At 36.7% G+C, this 23,191-nt stretch overlaps 1 protein-coding gene across 6 annotated transcripts in view; it reads right to left on the bottom strand.

The window, feature by feature from the left end:
- Positions 1-3,496: 3,496 nt before the first annotated feature.
- IQGAP2 (IQ motif containing GTPase activating protein 2) overlaps positions 3,497-23,191 on the bottom strand; it is a 130,088-nt gene continuing 110,393 nt past the window's right edge. For 2 of the 6 annotated variants that reach the window (XM_083884506.1, XM_083884507.1), the window contains exons 21-38: positions 22,795-22,866; positions 22,564-22,633; positions 22,049-22,257; positions 21,141-21,290; positions 20,205-20,368; positions 18,893-19,117; positions 17,799-17,939; positions 17,405-17,489; positions 15,743-15,975; positions 13,445-13,577; positions 11,892-11,994; positions 10,868-11,009; positions 9,070-9,157; positions 7,928-8,140; positions 6,916-7,076; positions 5,957-6,100; positions 4,895-5,003; positions 3,497-4,436 (exon numbers count right to left, since the gene is read on the bottom strand). In XM_083884506.1, the coding sequence (XP_083740632.1) occupies positions 4,323-4,436; positions 4,895-5,003; positions 5,957-6,100; positions 6,916-7,076; positions 7,928-8,140; positions 9,070-9,157; positions 10,868-11,009; positions 11,892-11,994; positions 13,445-13,577; positions 15,743-15,975; positions 17,405-17,489; positions 17,799-17,939; positions 18,893-19,117; positions 20,205-20,368; positions 21,141-21,290; positions 22,049-22,257; positions 22,564-22,633; positions 22,795-22,866 (2,556 nt within the window). In that variant the 3' untranslated portion in view covers positions 3,497-4,322. The remainder of the gene's footprint in view (positions 4,437-4,894; positions 5,004-5,956; positions 6,101-6,915; positions 7,077-7,927; positions 8,141-9,069; positions 9,158-10,867; positions 11,010-11,891; positions 11,995-13,444; positions 13,578-15,742; positions 15,976-17,404; positions 17,490-17,798; positions 17,940-18,892; positions 19,118-20,204; positions 20,369-21,140; positions 21,291-22,048; positions 22,258-22,563; positions 22,634-22,794; positions 22,867-23,191) is intronic. The other 4 variants (XM_083884508.1, XM_083884509.1, XM_083884511.1 and 1 more) reach the window with 2 other exon arrangements.

The following is a 23,191-nucleotide window of genomic DNA, read 5'->3' as shown; positions in this document are numbered from 1 at the left end:
CGTTCCAAAATCCCCGAGAAAGTGGTGCCACTCCCCAGTCCACTGGTGTGTGCCACGGACAAATTTCAGAAAGCTTCTGCAGTCCTTTAGAGATGCTCATGAATCAAGAGGTGGTTGGAGTGAAACCTACCTGGAGGTTGTATAGGAAAATATTTTGGTAATTTCGCAGCTCTTCTTTAGATGCTTTGCTTTAAAATCACCCAACCGATGTTTAATTGCTTTGTATTTATTAAGCCTGTAAGAAAATCAGAAGCTTTAAAGCGGACACTCTGGCTTGCTGGGGTGTGCTATCCATGCCTCAGCTGTATATCCTTCTGCTTACAGCAGCACAGACAAAAAAGGGGAAGGAGGGGAAGACTGATTTGAACTTGCTTATATGTATGAAATGCCATTATTACTGTAGAAGCACTGACCTTTGTTTTTAATGGAGAATAAAAAACATGGAAAACAAATTTCCCTAATCCCAGTAAGTTCTGTGTCTCCATGGTGTTCCTCTCACTTGCTATAGCATGGTTGAAGCTGACTCTGTTTGTATAGAGCAAGAAATAAATACAAGTTTTACACCTGGCCTGTGTACAGCTCTGCCATTCCACATGCTCTAGGGAACCTAGAAACAATGCCTTATACTTAATTGAACTATTCATCTGTTTAGAAAATATCTTAATCAGAGGTAATTATTTTGTCTGGGAAGAAAAAGTGAAGCTATTAGTCATTTCTGTGGTCTCACAGTTCTATAAACATACACAAAAGTTGCCCTTATAACTTTCTAAACCTAAAATAGAACTAAAACACGTGATTCTAAAAATTACTCACGTTCTCAAAAAACCATACATTGCCAGTATTTTTTCTTTCATTTCAAGAAGCCTTAATGAGTGGCCCAGTGCTTGAGGAATAAATTAGATTACAGAGTTTGTGAGACACGAAGAGAAACTCAGATTGAACCTCCAGGAAGTATTTTAGTAATACATTAGAAACAGTCATAGGGCTATGCCCTTTCATCTTTGTAACCTAGTTATTATAAATACAGCAAGTGAATAAAACCCATACTTGTTAAATTTTATGTCCGCATATGAAAACCAAATTTAAGTTTTGTATCTTGTGGTTTTGTGAATTAGCTTGCACCTTCCTCTCAAGATCAACTTACTGTAACAGAGGTGAAGAGTTCATGACCTCTAAAGCTTTAGTTTTTTATTCTACTTCTTTCACGTTTTGCAGAGTTTTGTTTTTTTTGGTAGAAGTATATTACAGAACAAAACTTCATTCCTGTTAAACACACCAAGTCTACTAAAAAAAAGACTGCACCTGTGTTGTGAGACTGCTACATCCTCTTTGTGGAAGGAGGTTTCCTTGCTGCCAATACACAAATTACCTTGGTGCGTGTCAGAGGTGGGGAATTACTGCTGACATGAGCACAGAAACACACCTCAAGTGAGGAAATCAGTCATCTAGTTACAAACCTTTTGAAATCACGTGACTGTCAGTATTTGGATTTTCTGGGAATTAAGATTGTTGTTTTACTCCTGTGTTCTTTAAAAGAAAGACAGACAACAGCTAAAGGAGGTCTGCAGGTCAGCACAAAGCGAAATAGAACAAGTCTAGTGCTTATGCTGGTGTTCCTGTCTGTCCTGCCTAAGCAGAAGGATGTTGTTCTGCAGTTCTGTGGGCAGTTTTGTATCTTCAGAGGCCCTTGAAAATGGAAAAGTTCCAAAATAAACTAAGTTAGCTGCCAAGCACTCTTAGTCAACTCTTAAGACATCATGTGATAAAAAAATGCAAGCCGCGGGGTTAACAGACTATCACTCATTATGACTTCTTTTCACTTCCACCAGTTAAGGAGGACAAAGTTGAGAGTTAGGCAAGTCGTCCAAGGAAAGATACATTTTCTCCTGTAGTGACAGCTGATGTGTAGGTCTTATTCAGTTGTACTGGCTTTTTTTTTCTCAGATTTTGAACCAGCAATGCAAGTCTTTCCACACCATCATTTCATGACTGAAGCTGGTTTCAGCAAGTCCTACCTAATGTTGAAGCCCCCACATTACATCTTATAGTAGCCTCTAAAAAGCCTTTCTTTTTTGTTGTTGTACTTAGTAGCTGTCAGCAGCACTGGGCAGCAGTGGAAGAATAAGAGAATAACTTTGCTCGTTTGTTTGGTACTTCATATTGCCATGGATCATACATGTAGGTAGAAAACATTGCAGTCAGTCCTGTTTAGCAGGGTTCATATTATTGTTCAGTGACGAGGCCCTAAATGGAGCTAGTTAATTAAAGAAAAAAAAGCTTATAAAGGAGTTTAAAGAAATTAAATGGAAATTACCCTTTGATGTGCACTAGGAAGAGCAGGAAGCCCAGGAAATGTCTGGAAAAGGGGCACGCTGGCACACAGACAGTACCATTCATACTTGTCATCACGTGGGCACCAAAAGAGCTTTTCTAAGCTTGCCTGCTCCAGGAGACAACTGAGGAATGTGCTATTTGCATTAGAACCAGGCAGGTACTAGATGTGTCAAGTGTATCACACAAAATTGCGTATCCAGGAGTGAGTTACTCCCATAAAGTCTGTGGGGCTCTGGCATGTCTCACCAGCACAACTCCAGGCTTTTGACACATTACCTCAAGAGTCTGTTCTTAGGAGCAACATCACACCTCTGGCAGATTTAGTGCTCAGCTAGAGTTAGCTAAAAATATAGCCATTAGTCAAGTCTGTTGCAAATAAAAAGGAGAACAAAAGATTGGGAATTTAATTAATTTTCAAGTAAAATTCACTTCTCTTCTTTGGAAGGAAAAGTGAAGTGCTGTTTTTGTTTTTTTTATCCAGCTATTTTGAGTGAACCAGGGTATCAATACTGCAGCATTTACATCATATTAAAATGGCTTATACATAACCAGCTAGAAGAAAAATGGAATCATGTAGTAGTTTTTAAATCCTTTGATTAGGGATATTACCTCTTTTAAAGTAATCATATGCTTAAACTTAATGTCATGCATAAATTACTATCTCTGGCAAATGTAATAATTTTTCAGCTTGTGTAAGACCACAGATCAGTTAGTATATCAGCTGAGCTTGTAATCCATGTCTGCCACTGACTTAACACTGTTCTATTCCCTTACCAGAGTTAGTACTTATTTAATATTTACATTTATAATTCATTCCAGAATGTCTCACTGTCTATCTTTTGACGTGTTTGTCACAAGAAGAGTGAGATAAGGAAATATTTTCTATTGGTCACGTTACCTATGGCACAAAGTTTTGCTGTGTAGGTGTAAATGATAGTTCCTAAGAAAAATCATAATCACATTCAGTGGCATAAAGGCCATGAAGTCTTCACTGCTGAGCAACTTTCTCCAACTGAGGACAGTCAGGCTTAATTACATGCAATTTTATAAACACACTGAAAGAAGTTCTTTCAATTACCATTTAGATTGCAACTTTAATTATTCCTTGAAATGAAATTTAGGGACCAAGCCAGTTTAATTAGGTAATGTTTATGTTTATTTTACATAGAACAATCTCCAAAGAATATTTAAAAAACCCAATCTAAATAGTGATTTTATTGCATTTATTTATTTTCTTACAAAAAAAAAAAAAAAAAAAAAGAGACAGACAGGCACAATTTAGGTATTCAAATACTTCAAACTGAACAACTGTTCGCTATTCAGATTTCCCCAATACCACTCCAAAGGCTGTGAGAGTAGAAAATGACATTTTGCACGAGGCAGTAGTGCATTTAGTAGGAATGAATTGCAAAATATATTTTTATGAAGAAAGTTGTTACTGTCGCTTTAAAATTACCTATAAAATTTTTTTGAATTGCACAATAAGTTTGCTTTGCAATTGACAATGCCAAAAAATAGGCCAAGTATGTAACTAAATATTTGCTCAAACTATCCCTTAAAAACAAATTAGGTTTTCTTTTGGTAAATACTTAAAAGTCTAGTATCAACTATATTATATATCTGAGGTAATTTAAACATGTTTCAATAGGAAGAAGTTTATATATTTAACTAAATTCAATTTCTGTCTACCTTAAAATCTACACAATAGCTGTGTGTCCTAAAGAATATTTTGATTTGAAATTACCAACACCGATGAAATCTGGAACTGTTTAAATTAATCGATTTCTTGGTCTTCTGTTTTGTTATCAATGCTGAAAAGGCACTGTGTACATTCCTCTGAACATTTGGTGTTTTAGGGTGTGTTTTTAAAAGTTAATAAGTTTTTTAAAGTTAATCCAACGACAAACTTCAAACATTTATAAGCAAAAAAAAAAAAATACTGAATAGACTTCCCATTGATTGATGAAGTCCATGATATCTTTAAGTACTCATTTTCCATAGAACTTCTTATTCAACAAGAATATGAGCAAATTCACATTCACTTTAGCTTTATCAAACATTTTCATTACAGCCACGCCTTCATATTGCATCTGAAGCAAATCCTGAAATAAGAGAAAAATCATTAGTGTCTGTGTAAATCCATATGTTACAGTAACAAGATGTGATAAACATCACAAACTCCAGGTTCTTCACAGCTTAAACAATTGCAAGCAGTTATTGGGATACATGTAGAAAACATTACATGTCCTCTAGATCCTAAGCTGCAGATGGTCAGTAACAGCAAACCAAAAGAAATACAGTTTTCTATGTATTTCCATTTTATTTTAGTATATCCTGCTTGCCACCGAATTAATGTGGTGGTTGATTTCATGTAGTTGCCCCAGAATAAACATTAATTCAGTGCCCATGCTCAGCATCCTGCAGAAGTTATTCTCCACATGAGCTGCTGCTCTGTACTGATTGACTGGTTCATGCACACATGTTAAAAAAAAATACTGAAAAAGCTTGTAGTTACAGGAAATGCAACAGCAGCTATATAGCAAAGTAACAAAATTCAAACCTGGAAATGGAGCTGCACTTTTTCCATCTCAACTCCTAAAAATTTTGCTTTGATTTCAAAGTCGCCCACTTCTTCTCCAGGTGTGATATCGAACATCACGTTCTTAAACCTTGAAACAAGAAAGGTAATTGAATACATAGGCAGTGCAGTTTCATATAATCCAGAGACAGTTTTGGGGAAGAAGCCTGCAGAAGACAGAAGAACTTTGACCACAAGCAGCGTTGTTGGTGTCAAAAGGATCACTCCATCTTCCCCTGCACTGCACTCCATGCAGTGTCTTTTTAGAGATTTTCTGGTGTACTGGTAGTTTGAAGTTCAGAATTCTGAAGTCTTTTGTATTGGAGAAACAACCCCCCAGAAAATCCCAACCCAAAAATCCCAGCCTACCAACCAAAATCAAACCAATAATCCACTCAACAAAACAAAACACACACAGACAAAAACACGGTTTTGTGCGGTTCAGTGAACAAATCAGATCACACATCCAGCCAGATTTTCCTTCTGCCATTCCCAAGTGTCTCCTTCCAGGTACATATTTGCCTCATGTGGCTTCCTCTACCTGATGAATCCACTTGGAAAAAAAAAAATAAACCCTGGAAAAAACTTTTCCATGCAGAAGGTGGATGGAAAGGTGCAAAGAATCAAAGATTTTCACTACCACAGCCTCAAAATGGAAGAATACAAAAGGGATGTTAAACCACCAGGTCCATTCATCCTGCCATAGTGAGGAAGAGCAGAAAATATGGGGTTTACTAAGTTATTTGAAAGTGTCGAGTTAATATATATAAAAATTTGCTGCAGCTGCTTAAAAAGTTGATCATTAGTAGTAAATCTGCTGGCAAACTTGTAAGATGGTGCCAGGGTTGGCTTGTTAAATTGTTTTCCCAAGGTAATCATAGAGCAAGATACAAAGTAAAAATTAATTATGACAGGCTGTAGCTTCCTTCTGAATGCAGAAGTCTGAGGTAATTTTAGCTGTGTTAAGATTTATTTATTAAAAGCCAGGCCCCTTCAGAAATCGTTAATTAGAAAATGCTCAGGATTGTTTTGTACTGCACTTACTGATTGGTTTGAAGATCTTCAATTTCTAGGATGACACCTTTTTCATGAAGTCTTGCAGCTGTGTACTTTAGTGAGGTCTGTTTCAGCTTTTTGCTTCCCTTCACCTCCTCTTTTCCATCTAATTTAATTGACCTCCGTGAATTTCTGGAAAGAGAACAAGAAAACTGGCTTTGGTGTGTTTGTCAGATCCTTAATACTTCAGCTACTCTTCTAGCCATAACTTTCTTTCACTCTCTCATGAACTTCTCTAAAAAAAACAAAATTAACATGCCAAAAAAATCTAAGAGTTAGAGGAATTTTTAGCACACAGTGAATCATCTAAATATCTTGCCAACAATTTTGAATCAGCTTTTAGCACTTCCTTCAAGTCTATTGTGAAATGCAACTCTGATCCTAGAGAGAGCCACAATCCTCAGTTTAAAATAGCAACTTGTAAACTTAATGTAACATAAATGGTAAATACTCTGTAACTGGAGGTAATTTTTGAATCAATGAAGTGCACTAGGAAAATTCCTATTCGTGTCAGTAAAATGTTTTCATTTTGACACTTTGGTGGCATTGGTGGGGGGATTGCTTCCAAATAACTGCATCATACCTGAAAGGTAAAATTATTTAAGCATTTATTTACACCTCTTCCATTCTAAAGACAAGCCCAAACCTTTTACAGAAGGAAGAAAACAATAATACTTCCCAAAGCTTCATTATCTCCAAGTATGCAAATGAATTTATGAAGTCGCACCAATTAAATATATTGGAAACATCTATACATCTTCAGACTTTCTCAAAGGCAGTCTTAAGTAAATGCAAGACTTTAATTTCCAGATGCTGACACAGTTTACAACTCTCACAGACCTTTTATAAATTGCCAATCTGTTGGAATCAAAACTTTAAACTACAGATTGCTCTTCTTAATAAGACACACTAAAAGACATATTTAAAGAAAGGAAGACCCAACTCACTTTCTTGTTAGGTTGTCTAGGCAAGTTTTTATATAGGTGTTGTAATAATTAATTTGTTCCTCATAAAATGCTGTCTTGGAGTTAAGTGCATTCAAATGCTGCTGGAGTTTCACCAATTCAGCTTTTCGATGGTGTCTGTATCTTCTTTGATTCCGGATATCCTAAATAAATTCATCAGTATAATTGTTTTATTAATTTGAAATTTTAAAAGGCCTCAGTTCATTACCATTCCAATTTGTAATTACAAAATCTGACTTAATTACTGATAGAAAGCACAAAACTATCATGTTAGCTCTAACAAGAACAGTCAGTACCTGCAGGGAGTACTACAGCTTGTTCACATAGCAGTCACATTGCTACTCAGATATACAAGTGGTGTTGTATTGAACTTTGCTGTGCTTTACAGGGCCTAACAGGCCCAGAACTCATAAGAAAGGTGTCATTGTTGTGCTAAAGATAGTTCAATATACTAAGACTGTGGCCAGTGTGGGTTGTGGATGTGGAATAGGATTTGTTGAGAACAGTCCCTGTGCTTTATCAGCACCAGGATGGGCCCTGCATTGGCCCACTGCTCTCCTTGTGACCTGCCCAACCTCAGCAGATCAGTGGTAATACCAACCAGATAATATTTCATGGAGGTTTAAGTATTTTGAAACCTTACCAGGATCACAGCCATTCTTAATTGAAACACCACTGAGCAATTCCAATTACCGTTAAAATATACAATGTTATATTGAAACATTATAGGGGAGGACTTAAATCATCATCACCATCAAATTCAGTATCAGATTCAGATAACCAAGGCTGCAGTTTTATGTCATTCAGTTCAGACAGTTATGCAGGGGTGTACTGTCTTTTACTTATTTCATCAGGAAACAAAACCAATTTGCTTCTTATGTGGATACTTCAGTAGTTTAGGGTAGCATTCCCTGAAAAATATGTATTTTACTTCTCTAATGGAATGGATTTAGACTAGATGCTAAAAAGCATCAATATACAGGGAAACATTTACCTTAGCAATCTCATTTATAATTTCTTGGTACTTAGTTGCTGAAGACACTAATCCTGCTTGTTCCAATGTCCGGAGATTTCTCTGGATTTTCCTTTTCTTTTGTTCTATTGGTAGCTGCCCATCTTCAAATATAGACTGACTGTGCTTCATTTTCTCTGGAGTTTTGGAATCTAAGATGGCACGTTTTTCTACAAGTTTCAAGTTCTCAGATTCCTGGGGGGGGAAAAAAGGAAAAATCCCGAAGAGTTATTTTCCAGATTTTGGTAACTGTAAAATGTTCAAGTATATTGAATTCTCAAAGGAGATTGTCAAGAATCAGAGGGTAGGCTTTATGTCCTATTACCCCTTGGTCTCAAAGTACCCCATTTACTGTGCCTTTGGACATAGCTTAGGTACATAGTGACAAAACCTAGACATACATTTGAATTAATCAAAATGTCTAATTTAGCCAGGCTCAATGACTTCACCAAGTTGTGGGAAGACTGTCCAGATCTCATGAGTGTTTCCTACATATGCACACACTGAGATTAACTAAAATCTGCACATTATTAAAATGCAGTTTTGTTTGTCAGTGTCTACAGGAAGGAGCCCAACTGTGGCTCTTCCCACTCGATTCCCGTGCTAAGGATAGCAGTAGTTCTCTGAGATTTGCTTGCATAGATAAGAAAATAAACTAAAGGGTCAGGGAAATTGAGTTCAATACTGAATTTAATGAGGGGGAGGAAATAGTAGAGGAGGAAATGAGGAAATGAGGGAACAGTAGAAAGATTCACCTCAGACTATTTGATTGTATTATAATATAGGAGAGAAAAGACCATGTTTACAAAAAATGTAAAGAAAAGAAATATTCTAGTCACATTCTAGTGACTCCAATACAACAAGAAAAAATATTCTTGTCTAGTCTAGCTCACAGCAAGACTTACATTTTGTTTCCCTCTGGAGTTGTTTCTAATTATACACTAAAAAACCCAAACTAAACAAGTCTCATGTTTTGAAGACTCTAAATCTGAATAGTCTAAAACCATCAACGAACAATTTAATTGTTATCATGTGATGGAGAAAGCTGTCAGAGATCTGTTAAGGCTTTCAAATGGCTCTAATAAAATACTTCCTTCCCTATTCAGGCACAGTGTGACACTTACCTGTTGTGCTGTGGCTGGTGTTTCTAATATTTCTGAGAGTGTATCCCCTGGTTGTGTTCGTATCACATCCACAATGAGTCTCTTGGTCCTTTTGAGAAGGATATATGGATATTAAAACCAGTTATCACTGGATCACTTGCACATGTCATTTCTTAAGCCATAAAAGTAGCAAACTCCCCCTATATTATGGGTTCTTGGTAAAATTTGCTTTCTAGCTTTTTATGTTTCACAGCTTCTCTTAATAGTATTGAGTATCTGGTTTCTACACAGTCTGAGTAGAAAAATACAAGTAAGCTTCCCTTCATTTATTTTAGAAAACAGGTAACCAACTAGCACAGTAAAACAGTCACTTTTAGTAAAAATACAAATAACAACTCATGTGGATTTTAATTACAATCATTACAAAACAGCAGACACAAATGTAACATTAGAAAAGCCTCAGCTACTCATCATTCCATTAAGGGTCATATTTACTGAATATAAAGTGGAAGTGCACTCAGAACTGATGAACTTTGGAGAAATTTTACATTTGATGCAGCTCATTTACGCAAACCACTTAAGGGCAGATATTTCTCTAGGGACAACAGACAAGAAGCTTTTCCTTGCTAAAAAAGGGAAGCTGCTACACCCTGATATGTTAACCAGTTCTTTTCTTGGTAAGACTTTATCTCCTTCCTGGTGCTTGTTCATTCATAATACTTCCAAGAACATCCTGCTACAGAATTCTATTCGTTTGGAGGACAGGATAACTGAAACAGCCCATTATTTTTAACAATTAGCAGAATAATAAAGATGCAGCTTAAGTTTCCAAGGAAAATGTCTAAATACTGTCAAAAAATCTATGATAAAAGCTAATGGTTTAAAGTTATAGTCTACCTAGGTACAGTTACTTCTTCAGAAGTAAAACTTTACAGCATCAAACAAATCCAGAATACTTATTTCTGATTAAAAAAAAAAACAACAAACAAAACCAATCAGCTTTATAAATCAGATTTGAATTACAGCCCATGTCTGCCCTCCAATTATTGCTGCTGTTGCTGTCTTTCCCTTTTAATATGAACTTTTTTGCCTTCACACATGTGGGGTACATATAAGCACAGTAACAGAGGAGAGCAACATCCTGTTCTCCTTACTCAGATTGTACTAGGACCTTAAGTAGGCCAATCCCTTTTCTGGATATCTTGAAGTAACTTCAAAATATGGGTGCCAATAATGTGAAATTAAGTGCTGTTATATAATTAATTTTTACTATAAAGTAGCCTGCATTCCAGAGTAACCCCATAGTAATTTTTTAATTTGTTCACCAGACAAAATAAATACAATTTTCTTTCCCGGATAAAGGCATGGAGCATGCACTATTCCTGCTGAAGTTCTTTTTAAATGGCTGATAACAGTGTATAAGGAAAGTGTTTATTTTTGAAGAGTAGGAAAAGACATGGTAATACTCTCTGACCCTTGTACATCTAGCCTGCTTTTCATCTCTGCTTTCCCAAGGCAGTGACATTTTAAAGAAAAGTGCTTTTACAGCTTCATGAAAAAACACTTCCTAGGTTAGATAACGATGCAGTCATGCTCCAAAACACAGATAGCAATATATTCATTTTTCTGGAAAAACTGTGAGTTCTTCTGACTTTTGGAAAAATTAAGAGTAGCACTGAACACAAACTGCCTTTTGAAAACTGAATGTACCCAGCACCCCGGAAAAGCACTTAGGCAGGGCAGATGTTTACAAAGCAATGTTTAAAAACAAACAAACACAAAAGCATTGCCAGAATATGAATGTTTGAGTAAAACTTACTTTATCATCAGAGTTTTGAGATCCTGATCTTCACCTTCTCGTAACTCATATTTGCTTGTTAGAGACAGTGAAATCTCTGTTTTTGCAAGTTGATTTAGTGTGCTTTCCCTGTTGGGGTCATTGGGATCAACAGCTCCTTCCCCTAAAAGGAAACATATTTTACTCCAAGTTTTCCAATTTTCCCATGATTCAGAACATGAAGTGAACAAGTACCTAGATGAATCACTGTAAATAATCAGAAATATTAAGATGCTACTATTATACCTCTATTCCTTCCACTTAGAAGCAGCCTCTTTTTGGACACTGAACAATTAAAGCCATAATTTAGTTATTTATAAGCCCAGTTACAATATTTTGGAAAATACACCAATCCTTGATTTTATATCTCCTGATGGGCAAAAGACTTTCATGTCATCTTCCCAAAGAAGATAATGCAAACTATGTAACATCCTTTATCCTGACATGCAGTAAAAATGAAGAAACAGAAGAGTGACAGCCATGTTAACAGGCTATTCACTTGAATGTTGGTGTTATCCATAACTCTCAACTAGTTTCTATTTTTTTACAATTAATGCAAATTAAGTATCAGTCAGATACATTACTTTCTAAGAAAATCTGCATAGTTTTAAAAAAGTAATTATTATTTGGATAATAAATATCAAAAGAAAAAAATGGCTGGTTTTAGAATACCCAGTATATATTTTTTAAGTTCCTACCCAACACTAGCAAATCTTAAGACCAGATGGTTTAAAATGTCACTTATTTCCTATCTGCACAACTGGATCATTCAAACTGTTACTAATGTTTGGATTTTGAATCACAGACGAATTTTTAGAATAAGTATTGCAGTAGAAAATGGTTAAAATATAAGGTGTAATGTCATAATAAGTGTTTGGAAAAGAATTCTGTAATAAACAGATAAGCAGAAGCTATTGGTCTGAGAGACATAAGAGTATTTAAGTCAAGCCTCTCTTTCATTCTGCCCCTAGAGTGAATTTACCCATAAAGACAAAAAACAGCATACCAAGGAAAGATTCTACATCAGGAACAGGTCCCAGCCCTTCCAGCAATTCATTTAGCAGGTCATTTGTGTCAGGGGCAATGGCATCTTGGTGTTCCAAAAGCAGCTATAAACAAATGTGAATGAAATCATCATCCAGAAAAAGCTTTTCTGATATCTCTATACTTGAAAATAAATCTGGAAACTAAATGTTGAAAAACACAGACTTAGCATGATCAGGATTATGGAGGACCTTCCCAAGGCCAGGAGGCACCCTGGATTCTGGGATAGAATTTAGAGTTGCCCTTGCTGTAAAAGAGCTTTTCTTGCTCCTCCAGCAATTGTCTCTGGGGTGCTAAACATGGTTGAGCAGACTATTTGCAATTAGGACTAACAGAGTCCTAACTGCCAGAGAAATAAAAGATGATAATCCCAAGCAGAGCATTTTGGTCCTGCATCTTTAATATGCAAAGGAATAAAGCCAGTGTTGGTGATCCACAGAAGGACAGCTGTTTCCTGTATATCCATCCCAGTAGCTTACAACAGTGACAGTGATACCTTTCAGAAAGGACTATATTTTCTAAGTGAGGAGCCAGCTCTGCAGCACCCACAGCACAAAACAGACATGTTATGCCAGTCATTAGACTCACTAAAAGGAGTATTTGATCAGGACTAATATTCACATATAACTTCTGGTCATTTCATGGAGGCAGAGGTCTATTGCTTCAAAAATTAAAAGAACAGGCACAAGGGCAAACAAAGTTTGTTTTTAGCAGATTAGGTTATTAATTTTCACTTGAATGAAGTTGACTTACAGTGTGGCCTACTGTGAGTTGGGTATCCTACCTTTTCCATAGTGTATCTGGTAGTATTTGAGATTCTTCGTGGTGTTTGTGGGCTTGCTGCCTTTTTTTTTTTTTTTTTTTTTTTTTTTTTTTTTTTTTTTTTTTTTTTTTTTAATGGGGGAATGCTCTTGTAGGGGAGTTTTTTTGACTTGGGTGGAGGGACACACAAGGGGCATACTGCAAATAGTATCCCAGTTTTAGGACTAACATGTGGTAAACATTTAACTTACACCCTTATTAACTCATACTTCAGACTGCAGTTATTCTGTTCTTTACCCACAGTAAGAACAGGCACGATACAGTATCAGTTTTTCTAAATCAGATGTTTGCATCTGCTTCCAGCAAGTCATGACAGAATGCCAGAGCCAAAATATAAAATTTCTATCCCAAATAAGTCTCCTTCATACTGCTTTCACTTTCTTACCCAAGATAGAAAATAGTTTTAAAGTTAGAAATGTCACATGAGACTGGAGCATAATTGTTCATTCCCGTCATCAGAAAGTGTTACAGACTAGTTATTATTCAAGATGATGCTTTTAAATGAAAATAGCATTTGCATTTTTCCCAGGGGGAAAAAAAAAATCTAATACTCAGCTTCAGAACATTTAAGAGATGAAGAAATTACTTAAAGAGTAAGAATAAAAACTCAGCTTTCCCCAGAGGGTGTTAGCTGCAAATATTTGATAGTCTGTATGCTATAGTCTGCTGACTAGTCTGTTTTCATTGACTTACTGAATGGGTATTGATAATTTCTTCAATGGAGATATATATGACAGGCTTGCTAAGAGTCACCATATCAGAGTATTCATCAATATTGAATTTCTCCTCTGGTTCAGGAACATCACATGCTGCTTGAAAAAAATTCCTAAGAGAAAATGAGAAAGACTTCAGTAATTGTCCATTATAAGTTCACTTTATTTAGCCTGTATAAAAAAGGCAAGTCAAGTCTTTGACATGCAGTATGTTTCTCTTACAATCTGCAATCTACTGTCAGTGTTTCAAGAAGCATTTTGAAGGCAACACGTCAACATGAATGATGAAGTGTTCTCTTTCCTGGGTAGTTGGTGGAAGACTGTTTTAAAGGGGTTGGGCTTTTCCCCCTCCTTATTGAACAAGGAGTGAAAACTTGGTATATTTGAAGGACTTAGAGAAAGATCTATTTTATGCCCCAAAAGTTATAAAAAGATTTCTCATTTTATGAAGGCACTTTGCAGTATGAGGTGTGCTGAGAAGGAACTGATTGAAATAGATGCACAAAATTCCCTTTTGTCCCACAAATTTGTTCCCATTGCTGTTAGGCAGCAAATGAGCTGCTCAAAAGAGAAGAAAATGTGGTATTGTTTATAAATATAAGAATCCTGAGAGGAGAAAATGCAGGGTGTGATTGAAGTGTTATCTCAATGTGACTAGTATGTACATGGAGCACTGGAACCTGCTTCCCAAAATGACAACTGTGCCTCTCCAAGCTACAGAGTTCTTCAGGGATGTGCACAGACAACCAAGGACCAGCAGGATCCTCCTGGTCAGAGAACCTCTTTGTTTTCTGAAGTTTTCTGCCCCTCAAATGGGGCAGCTGGGGAAAAACAGGGTTTTGGATAATGCCTGTGGGTTTGCTCCAGGAGCCACATTGTGCCAGGCCTATGGTGTTGAAGGGGATACATGTTTCAGATTCACAGCACTTTTAAAGTATTGGGAAAGAATAATTAAAACCAAAACAAAAAAAGATCCATAAGAAACCAAACCCCCAACAACCAAAACAACCCCAAACAAACAAAAAAACCCAACAAACCAACCAAGCAACCTGGGCTGGGGTTCATTACTTTGGAGAGGAAAAGCTGGGGGGGACTACAGATCAGGTTGTACAAAATCACAGTGGTATTGCATGAAATGTGTTGCAGAGTTCATTAATCAAGTCCAAAAATAATGGTTAATAGGATATGCAATGAAACGGCAGGAAAATTTTAATTTTAACCAACAGGTAGCAAACTTCTAAATATTGCAACAGGAAGAGCTGTGGAGGCAGATGATCTCAAAGGCTTAGGAAGGGTGTGGACAAATGTAGAGTAAATGCAGAGTAAAAGATTTAGGCAGGCTTAATGGCTTTTAGCATAGCTAACATTGCTAATATTGTTCCAAAAGGGAGCAGGCAGCTAAGGGCAGCCACCGTTGCTGTCTAAGAAGGGCTTAGTAAAGTAGAGAGTGCAGGCATACAGATATTTAAGTTAGCTTAATTAGGAGAGAGATTCTTTTTTTTGTAGCAGTCAAGGGGCAAGTACAGTAGCACTTTTATTAGCATTTGTTATTCTAGCTATATCATTTTCTACCTTATAGCTTCTTCATCTTTATTTCATGCCCTTAAATATTTCATTAAAATTACTAAGTTGAATTATCTCTGTGTCCATGGTTGACATCTCTCAAAGAAATCCATTATTTGAACAGTGCATTTGGTTTCATGAAAGGCAGACATTAAAGGCACAAATTCTGAGTGCATGTCTGTTGCAAAACTCAACAATACCACAAAGTAATAGCAATCACCCACCAAAAAGGGCAGTAACCCCAAAGAACTTGTGTCCCAAAATGTAGGAAAACATGCAGTTTTCTATGTTTGCAAGATAAAATAATGATATCTGTATAGAATCTGTCAGCAAAGATGTGAGAATAAAAATAAACCCTGCAACTTTTTCCTGACAAATATTTTTTTCTTCCTCAGACAAAATGTTCAGATATCCTCCCAAATCAAAGCAGACTTGATTCTGCTGCATAATGAGTTACCTCAGTCTGTTCTCAGTCTGTGTTTGCAGTAAGGAACTGCAGCCAAGACAGCAGAGATGATCTCAAATTAATGCACAAGCTAAAATACAACCTGTTACTCCTGCTCCAGTTTCCTTGTCAGTGAGCATTTCTCTTTGCCAAACCACTCAACATTTTTAACCATGAACAGGAAATCTCTGTCAAGGAGGAGTCCACCTCCCTTACTCATCCTAGAGGAAAGCTCTTACTCTGTAGGTATTTGTGAGGGCTTTGCATTACCTGAACTTCTGGTAGGTCTGTGAGAGGTAAGTGTTCATAGATGACAGGTGTTCACTTTCTCCTTCAAAGAGTTTGTTAGAAGCAGCGTGCTGCAGAACTTTTGCCACACAGCCCAGGTTCCTCCTCTGGTCAGGGTGTATCTGGCCCCCAGCTGTTATATCAATTATGTCAAAGCCATCAGGAGCAACTATGGCAGGGTTCATGTAGCGATAGTACAGAAGGTTGCCAACAATCTGAAGAAACAGAGAAAAAGAAGTCAAGAGATCTTCCCTTTTCATTCAGTAATGACACCTTACAAAACATGACCAGTCATTTCTACTTCTAAATTAGACCATAGGAACTGGTGTTAGAAGAATTCTTAAGACACATATTACCTATGGAGCTAACTTGGAAGAACTCCTGTTTTTTTACATGATACTCCTCCTACAACACCTCTGTGAACATCAGTTATGGACTTTTACAACCACATTTCAATTTGATACTGGCTGTAGTTCAGCTAATGGAGGTAACAGAAACACAGCTCTCAAGGCTCATTCTCCAAAGTGCTGCAGATACTGGCAGCATTTAATGCACTTGTTGATAAGGGGACCCATTATTTCTCAAAGGGACTGGACTGCAATTCAGCCCTAGAAACCTAGAGAACAGATTTCCCAAACTGCAGTTTTTCTATCAATGGTACAGTAGCTTCTGAAGATGACAACTTCAAAAAATTCCTGGTCTCAGAAACAGAAACTCCTAGTCTCAAAAACAAATTGCTTTCTGCAATTTGCTTTAGCTTATGTGTATGCACCTGCAGAATTTCCAGCTTACACATTTAAAGGCTTTCAAATGGGTACTCCATTTGCTAGCTAAGCTTTTTAATGTGTTGAGCAGTTTTTTTAATCTGTATTGCTGGAGTGATGGACAGTGAAGAATAATAGAGAAGTTCTGTTAAAATGAAAACCTAGTACTTTTAGAACCATGTAATTAAATACTGATAAAAGGATCTTTATGGAAGTGCAAAACAGTCCTAATTTGAAAGGGTTGTCAGTCTCTCAGCTGTCTGGAAGGCTTATGGAGCAACTCCTCTAAGTCCTCTGAAGAGATGCTGTGGCTGTGGTAGGGTAACATTCTCATTCACTGTGCCAGTACCATGCCTATCACTCACACCTTATTTTTCAATCTGTACAAATGCCATTTCTACAGCTTTTACAAGCATCTTAGGTGTAATGTAATCCAAGTATAGAAAAGTGAACTTTTCTTTTAGAGACCTTCCTCATTGGATTTAAATCACAATTTTTTAACATGTTAACCACTTTAGATAGAGGGAAAAAAGATGACTACAGTGTTCTTAATGAAAGGATTGGTGATGACAAGGACCTCACTACCAACCCAAGCCACAGGATGATTCAGATAAACTCCAGCCTTTTAAATACAGTCACTATCTAAAACTGGTTGAGCACCCTCTTCCATAAGAATTGCTGAGCACCCAGATTAACATACCGAGATTGTGGCAACAGAATTACCTTCTCCCCTTCCTCAACCCCTTTGCAACTCAACAAGAAGTGCCAAATTCCTTCAATAAGTGCTGCTTTCCCAGTTCCTTATAATATTTAGTGTTAATAAAAATCCACTTTGGCATTTGAACCAGAAGCTGCTGGCAGTTTGCCCTAAGAAGTCTACCTTTAATAGTTCATCTTCTGTTGCATCCGGGAACTTCTCATGAAGTGAACTCTTCAGAACTTTGGCTATGTATCTCATTCCATAACTACATGTAGAACAGATGAAAAGGTGAAATATTGGAAAAGAATTAGATGAGATACAAAACAAGTCAGTTTAAGTTACTGCCCTTTTGCCCACCCCCTTGAAACACAAGAATGAGTTGAAAATGGAAAACACAAAACATTTCAAGCACAGGGAGGGATTTGCCAGGCTGTTAAAGCAGGGCAGGGACACCACTCCCTCTGCTGGGTATCACAAGTCTTTGAAAGCTTGGAAAGGATTTGAAAGGATCTCCATCACAGAGATTAAAGTGAGAGAGAATCCTAAGCTCGGGGAATCCTAACTCAGCACTTACGGCATCATATTGAGGGAAGAGAATATGGATGTGAGAACTTTGTCAGTCACTGCTCGCAAACTCTGGATGGATGATTCCAGTTTATTGACCACTTCTGTGTGTGTCAGTGCTTGCTCTGTGGTCACATCATATGGCAGTTTGCTGCAAAGCAAAAAAGGTAAACATTAAACCAGGTTAAATACATTTGAGAATAAAATACTTTTTTTCTTTTTTATTCATAAGAGCCATCAGCGAACAAATGTCTGACAAATAGAACTGAAGCTGGGTTTTGCTACTAAAAGTCTCAGATGCTTTGGCTTCCTTTTTTGGAAGAAAAGTAATTTGCTTAGCTGGAAGTGCACATGTTATCATGTACCTTCCCTTATTAACAAAAGGAGAACACAGATCTATTATATATTAACAAATTAATATATTATATTATACTATAATACAATTGTATTGTAATATTATGTCTTATATATATTATGTATGTATATATAATATGTATATACTATATATGTGCATATATTGTATATACATATTATATATTAACAAAAATAAAGCATTTATATTATATAATATATTGTACTATATACAATATTGTGTTTGTATATTGTAATTGTATTGTAATATTATTTATTATATATAATATATATGTGTATATATAGTATGGATATATATAATATATGCACATATATAATATACACATATTATATATTAAGAAATTTAATATAATATTATTATATATTAAAAAATATAAAGCAAATCTTCACATCCTCATCCTAGCATAGCTCATCAAAAGCCTGGGACACTACTAACATGTTGTTGGTAAAAAAACTTGAGAAAAAGACAAAGTTGCTCCGTGGCACAATCTATTACACTTATAAAGATTAAGTAATTGTCTTTGGAAGGTCATGACAAGGAAAGGATCACTTTCAGAAGACGTTAAAGCATCTGTTTGTCAAACATCCCACCCCAAAATCTCACTGCTGGAGGAAGATTGGTAAGGGGTGCATGAGCACAAGTACAGTACAATTTGTCAGAGAAAGAACAGGAAAGCAGAACAAAGGGATTCCTCAAGTGTATGGTACAATTTTTCCAGCTTTCTGACTCACCTGGCCTCACCAGTCTGCATTTCCAGCTGGTTTACCCATGCCTTGTAAACATCCACTGGACTGGTGTTGATTATGAGAGACTTGTCCTCCATGATCTCCTTCACCACGGGCGCCAGGAGCTGGCGCAGGGTGTTCTGCCCGCGAGCGCCTCGGTTGAAGCTGACAACCATCTTAATGACAGTGGGGTTTCCAGTGACAATGTCCTGAATCTGGTCTACCTTGGAGCTGCATCAAGCACAGAACAGTGTCAGGGTTTAGGCTTCTTTTCTTCTCTGTCAAGGTCAGGATGAATAACATGGGAAATGAAGGATTGTGTTCGGACTTGGAATGTTTGTTATATCTCATCTATTCACAGTATTTACAGACTCAAGCACTGTGAGCTCAATCTGGCAGGCTGGGGACACAAGGTAAAATGGAATGCTTCTAACTCTCTCCAAGGTCTTTTAAGAGATCAAGTACCCAATACCAAGGTGACATCTATATTATTTATGCTTTTGACCCAATAATGACCACCCCAGGCCTTCAATGTGGACCTTTTTCACCCAATCACAGAAAACCACCTAAACCCATGAAGAAGAAGGAAGAAGAAAGTGAAGAAGGATTCAGACAACACCCAAAATCCTCCATCTTGACTCATATGTATTACTATACACTTAAACCCCAAATTCTAAGTTTCTAGGACTCATAATAGAAGAGTTCTGACTTATATATGCAGTTGTCCTTATTTTCAAACCTCACACTTTTAAAACCACTCTATTTTTATGTTGAAGCTCCTTTATACAGTCTATTTCTTAAGGCTTTTTATATAAAACAAGGTGATATGTAGAGACTGCCATCTGAATTCTGCCTGTGTAATAGTAATGTCCCAGAACAGAGCATAGTCCCTGGCAGCTAATTTATACCTGACTCAGACCCAAGTACTTGTTCAGCTGTTAAGGGCATAAAATAACATTTCATTATTTCAGGATAAGACACCAATCTTCACTTCCAGAGGTATAAGATTACATAAAGAAAAATAATTCTTTCTCCAATCTTACCTACTCAAGCACAAACCAAGAAGCTCAAGCATCTTTTTACAAGTCATTTTTTCATACAGGAATATGGTCTGCCATAGAAAGATTATTTCTTTCCTGAATCAGCAATCACTTGGGTTTAAGAGTAACACCCAGAAAACAAAGTTCTCTTGTAATAAAATCATGTATGTAATTTTATGGTAGTTTAAAGATTAACCACCAGTTTCCTTTAAACATGAAGCAATCATTGAACTGCCTAAAACACAAACTAACTAAATACTTTCTGTGATTGCACGTACTTTATCTCCTCTTCCAGAGCAGTTTTGAAGAGTTTGAGAAGCAGGTATTCTTCCCGCTGATTGGAGGCATAGTTGTACAGAGTGAAGATCACTGTATCCATAAACTTTGTTGATTTGTTTTGTGGCATCTGGAAAATCAGCTTTGCCAGATACGTGGGATTAGTCTACAAAGCAAGAAAAAGACTTTTATATGATTGTCCAGGACAAACTCCAAACTTGGAGGGCAGCTCTCTACATTTGTTCATGCCTAAAGCAGTTATGTTGACTTGAATATATGACACTTTTCCAGTCAGGTTTTACTTTTCTCCAAACCCTTGTACATAAGAACCACAGAATACTGCACAATCTGTGAGAAGCTCCATTAAAGATTTTATTTGCAGTCTCTGGATAGTTTCTGTTTGCATCTAGTCTTTGTATCTGATGACAATTAGAATTCACCATATGACAATAGCTGTCTACCAAGAAAACTTTGCATACTTCTTGTCTGCTTTGGAAGGACCTCTGCCCTGGGAAGATCTAAAATTCTTCTAAAAAAATGTCAGTGAGGTGGAATAAAAAAAAAGCACAAGAACAGATAAATCATATTCTGTGAACTGCATTGCAGACCACTTCCCTTCCACCACATATAATGTATTCTCCTAGTGAGAGTAATTTACGTGGACTATATGGAGCTAAACATTTCTCTTCAATTTCAGTACAGGCTGAAGTATACTCAAGCAAAAACCAGCCATATTTGCTACACACTGTGAAAACAAGGATTTTCTCAGTTACAGGAAGTATTAGAAATTGACCACAGTGTCTGCTGCAGTCTGCATGATATTTGGAAGTATTTTCATAATCATTACTACAATCATTAAAACAAAATAAACAGGACAATATATTTCTATTTTTTCTTCAGAAATTTCTTGCCACGTTAATTTTTGCATTAAAATTTACCTGTAGAAGGTAGAATAAGTGTTGATAAGCCTCCAGTTTTTTTCTTCTCTCCTTACTCAAACCTTTGATGCCCTGCTTGTCAACCATGACCATCTCCTCCAGTTGACTTTTGCTTTTTTTGTTGAGTTTCTTACTGTGCAGTACTACATCCTGCAGAAAGATGATCAAAAATCTTCATTATATATTCCATAAACAGGCAGATCGGAAAAAGATCGAAAAAATTAACATTTTCCCAACCATGTTAAATGTAGTATTACTCCAAGTGCCTTAATCAGCAACTTCTAGTAAATTTTGTAAATTTAATAAATTTTGCTGCAAATTTAATTTAGATAAAGCAAATTTAGTAAATTTTGCTGCTCTATTCACTACCAAATTTTTTATCATCTTTATCTTTCACCAATATGGCTTGCTAGCAATGATTGTGTAAGGCCTGATCTATACATTCTAATTCATGATTAATTAACATTGAACAAGCTGTTCAATATGATCAGAAGTCTACTCTATTCTTAGACAGAAAAGATGTAAAAGATTTTAAGTCTGCTGATTAATTACTATTGCCCACAAGTAGCAAAACACAGTGACGTGCAGCACAGGACAACAGAATAACATATAGCACAAGGTAGAAACGTGATAATAATGCTTAATTTACAAGGAGTGTTTTGACTAATTGAGGGTGACTGAGCACTAGCACAGGTTGCTCAGATTGTGGAGTCTCCATTGTTGGAAATAATCAGCCATCTGGACACGGTCCTGGGCAACCTGTTCTGGGTGTCCCTGCTTGTGTGCTGAGTTTGGACCAGATGACCTCCAGAGATCCCTTCCAGCCTCAGGTGTGATTGTGTAACAATCCCTGAGTTCCTTCAACATGGGGAAGTGCTAACAAGGGACCCTGAACAGAGCCTGCTGACCTGAAGAGTGATTCTGTTTTTCACCAGCAATCCAATCTTTATATCCATTAAGTTCAAATCCTTCTCCAGCTGTTGATTGGATCGAATTTTTGTAACCACTTCTTCCCTTAACCTTGTTACTTCCAGTTCTTCTTGAAAGTCCAAGTCACTTTGGTCCAAGAGGTAGGCAAATTTGCGCAGAACAGTCAAGGGTGGATTTTCAGCACCAACTGTATTTGAAGAAAATAGGTTTATTAGTTGATGTAATACTGAACACCCCTAAAGCCCTCAGGAAACTAATCACTGTGCAGAAAATTTGAAGTTCATGCCAGTTAGCAATGTTTTTGTCATAATTTAAAAGTACAGCTGTGCAAAATGGTTTCAGCTGTAGAACAGTTGTGTTACAAACATTTGCACATGCTTTTGAAGTTAAATAAGTGACTGAGAAATCTCATGTGAAACTTAAAAAAAATCCCTGACTGAACACATTAACGTAATTGTCCCCAAACATACAACATTGAGCTGTTACTACTTACTTAGTGTTCTGTAGTCCTCCCTGGCCTTGTTTGCTCTAAGAAATGCTTGTATCTTCACAATTTGATCGTTCTGAAAGGGATCAAGATTAGGAAAAGTATTAGTTGTGACACATTTCTGCTCAGAAACATACTGCAAAATTGGCACCCTCTTTCCTGTTTCCCAAAATTGCTCCTGCAGTCATACTAACATGCTTTAATTCTTCATGTTGAAAATGGAGAAAAATTACTTACATGATCCTTAAAGTATTGTAGGCGTTTCCTGTAAGCTCTCCTTGCTAGCCACATTTTGACCCATGACTGAATCTGAAAATTAAATAAAATACAAAAAAAGTTAAGGGACACTGCACAAACGTGTGTGTGTTTTAAATTTACTTTTGAATGTCTACTTCTGCAGGCATGCTCTTCTTGTGTGCCCAGGGCCATATATGACTGTACCACCAGGCTCCTAATGGCCAGTGACCAGATAAAGGGGTTCCCATAAACTACTAAATCAAGCTGAGTTCAAATTGCTACCATCTTTGTGGAAATAATTGCTACCTTCAGGTCTCAAATCTAAACCAGTCTCCTGCAAATGCTGAGGATCCTGTCACAATATTCCATCTGTGATCTACAATTCAATACATAATGG

Source organism: Zosterops lateralis (assembly GCF_965231275.1).
Source record: "Zosterops lateralis genome assembly, chromosome: Z".
NCBI lineage: Eukaryota > Metazoa > Chordata > Aves > Passeriformes > Zosteropidae > Zosterops > Zosterops lateralis.
Note: the sequence above shows the minus strand (reverse complement) of the source record. Positions and strands in the feature narration are given on the sequence as shown.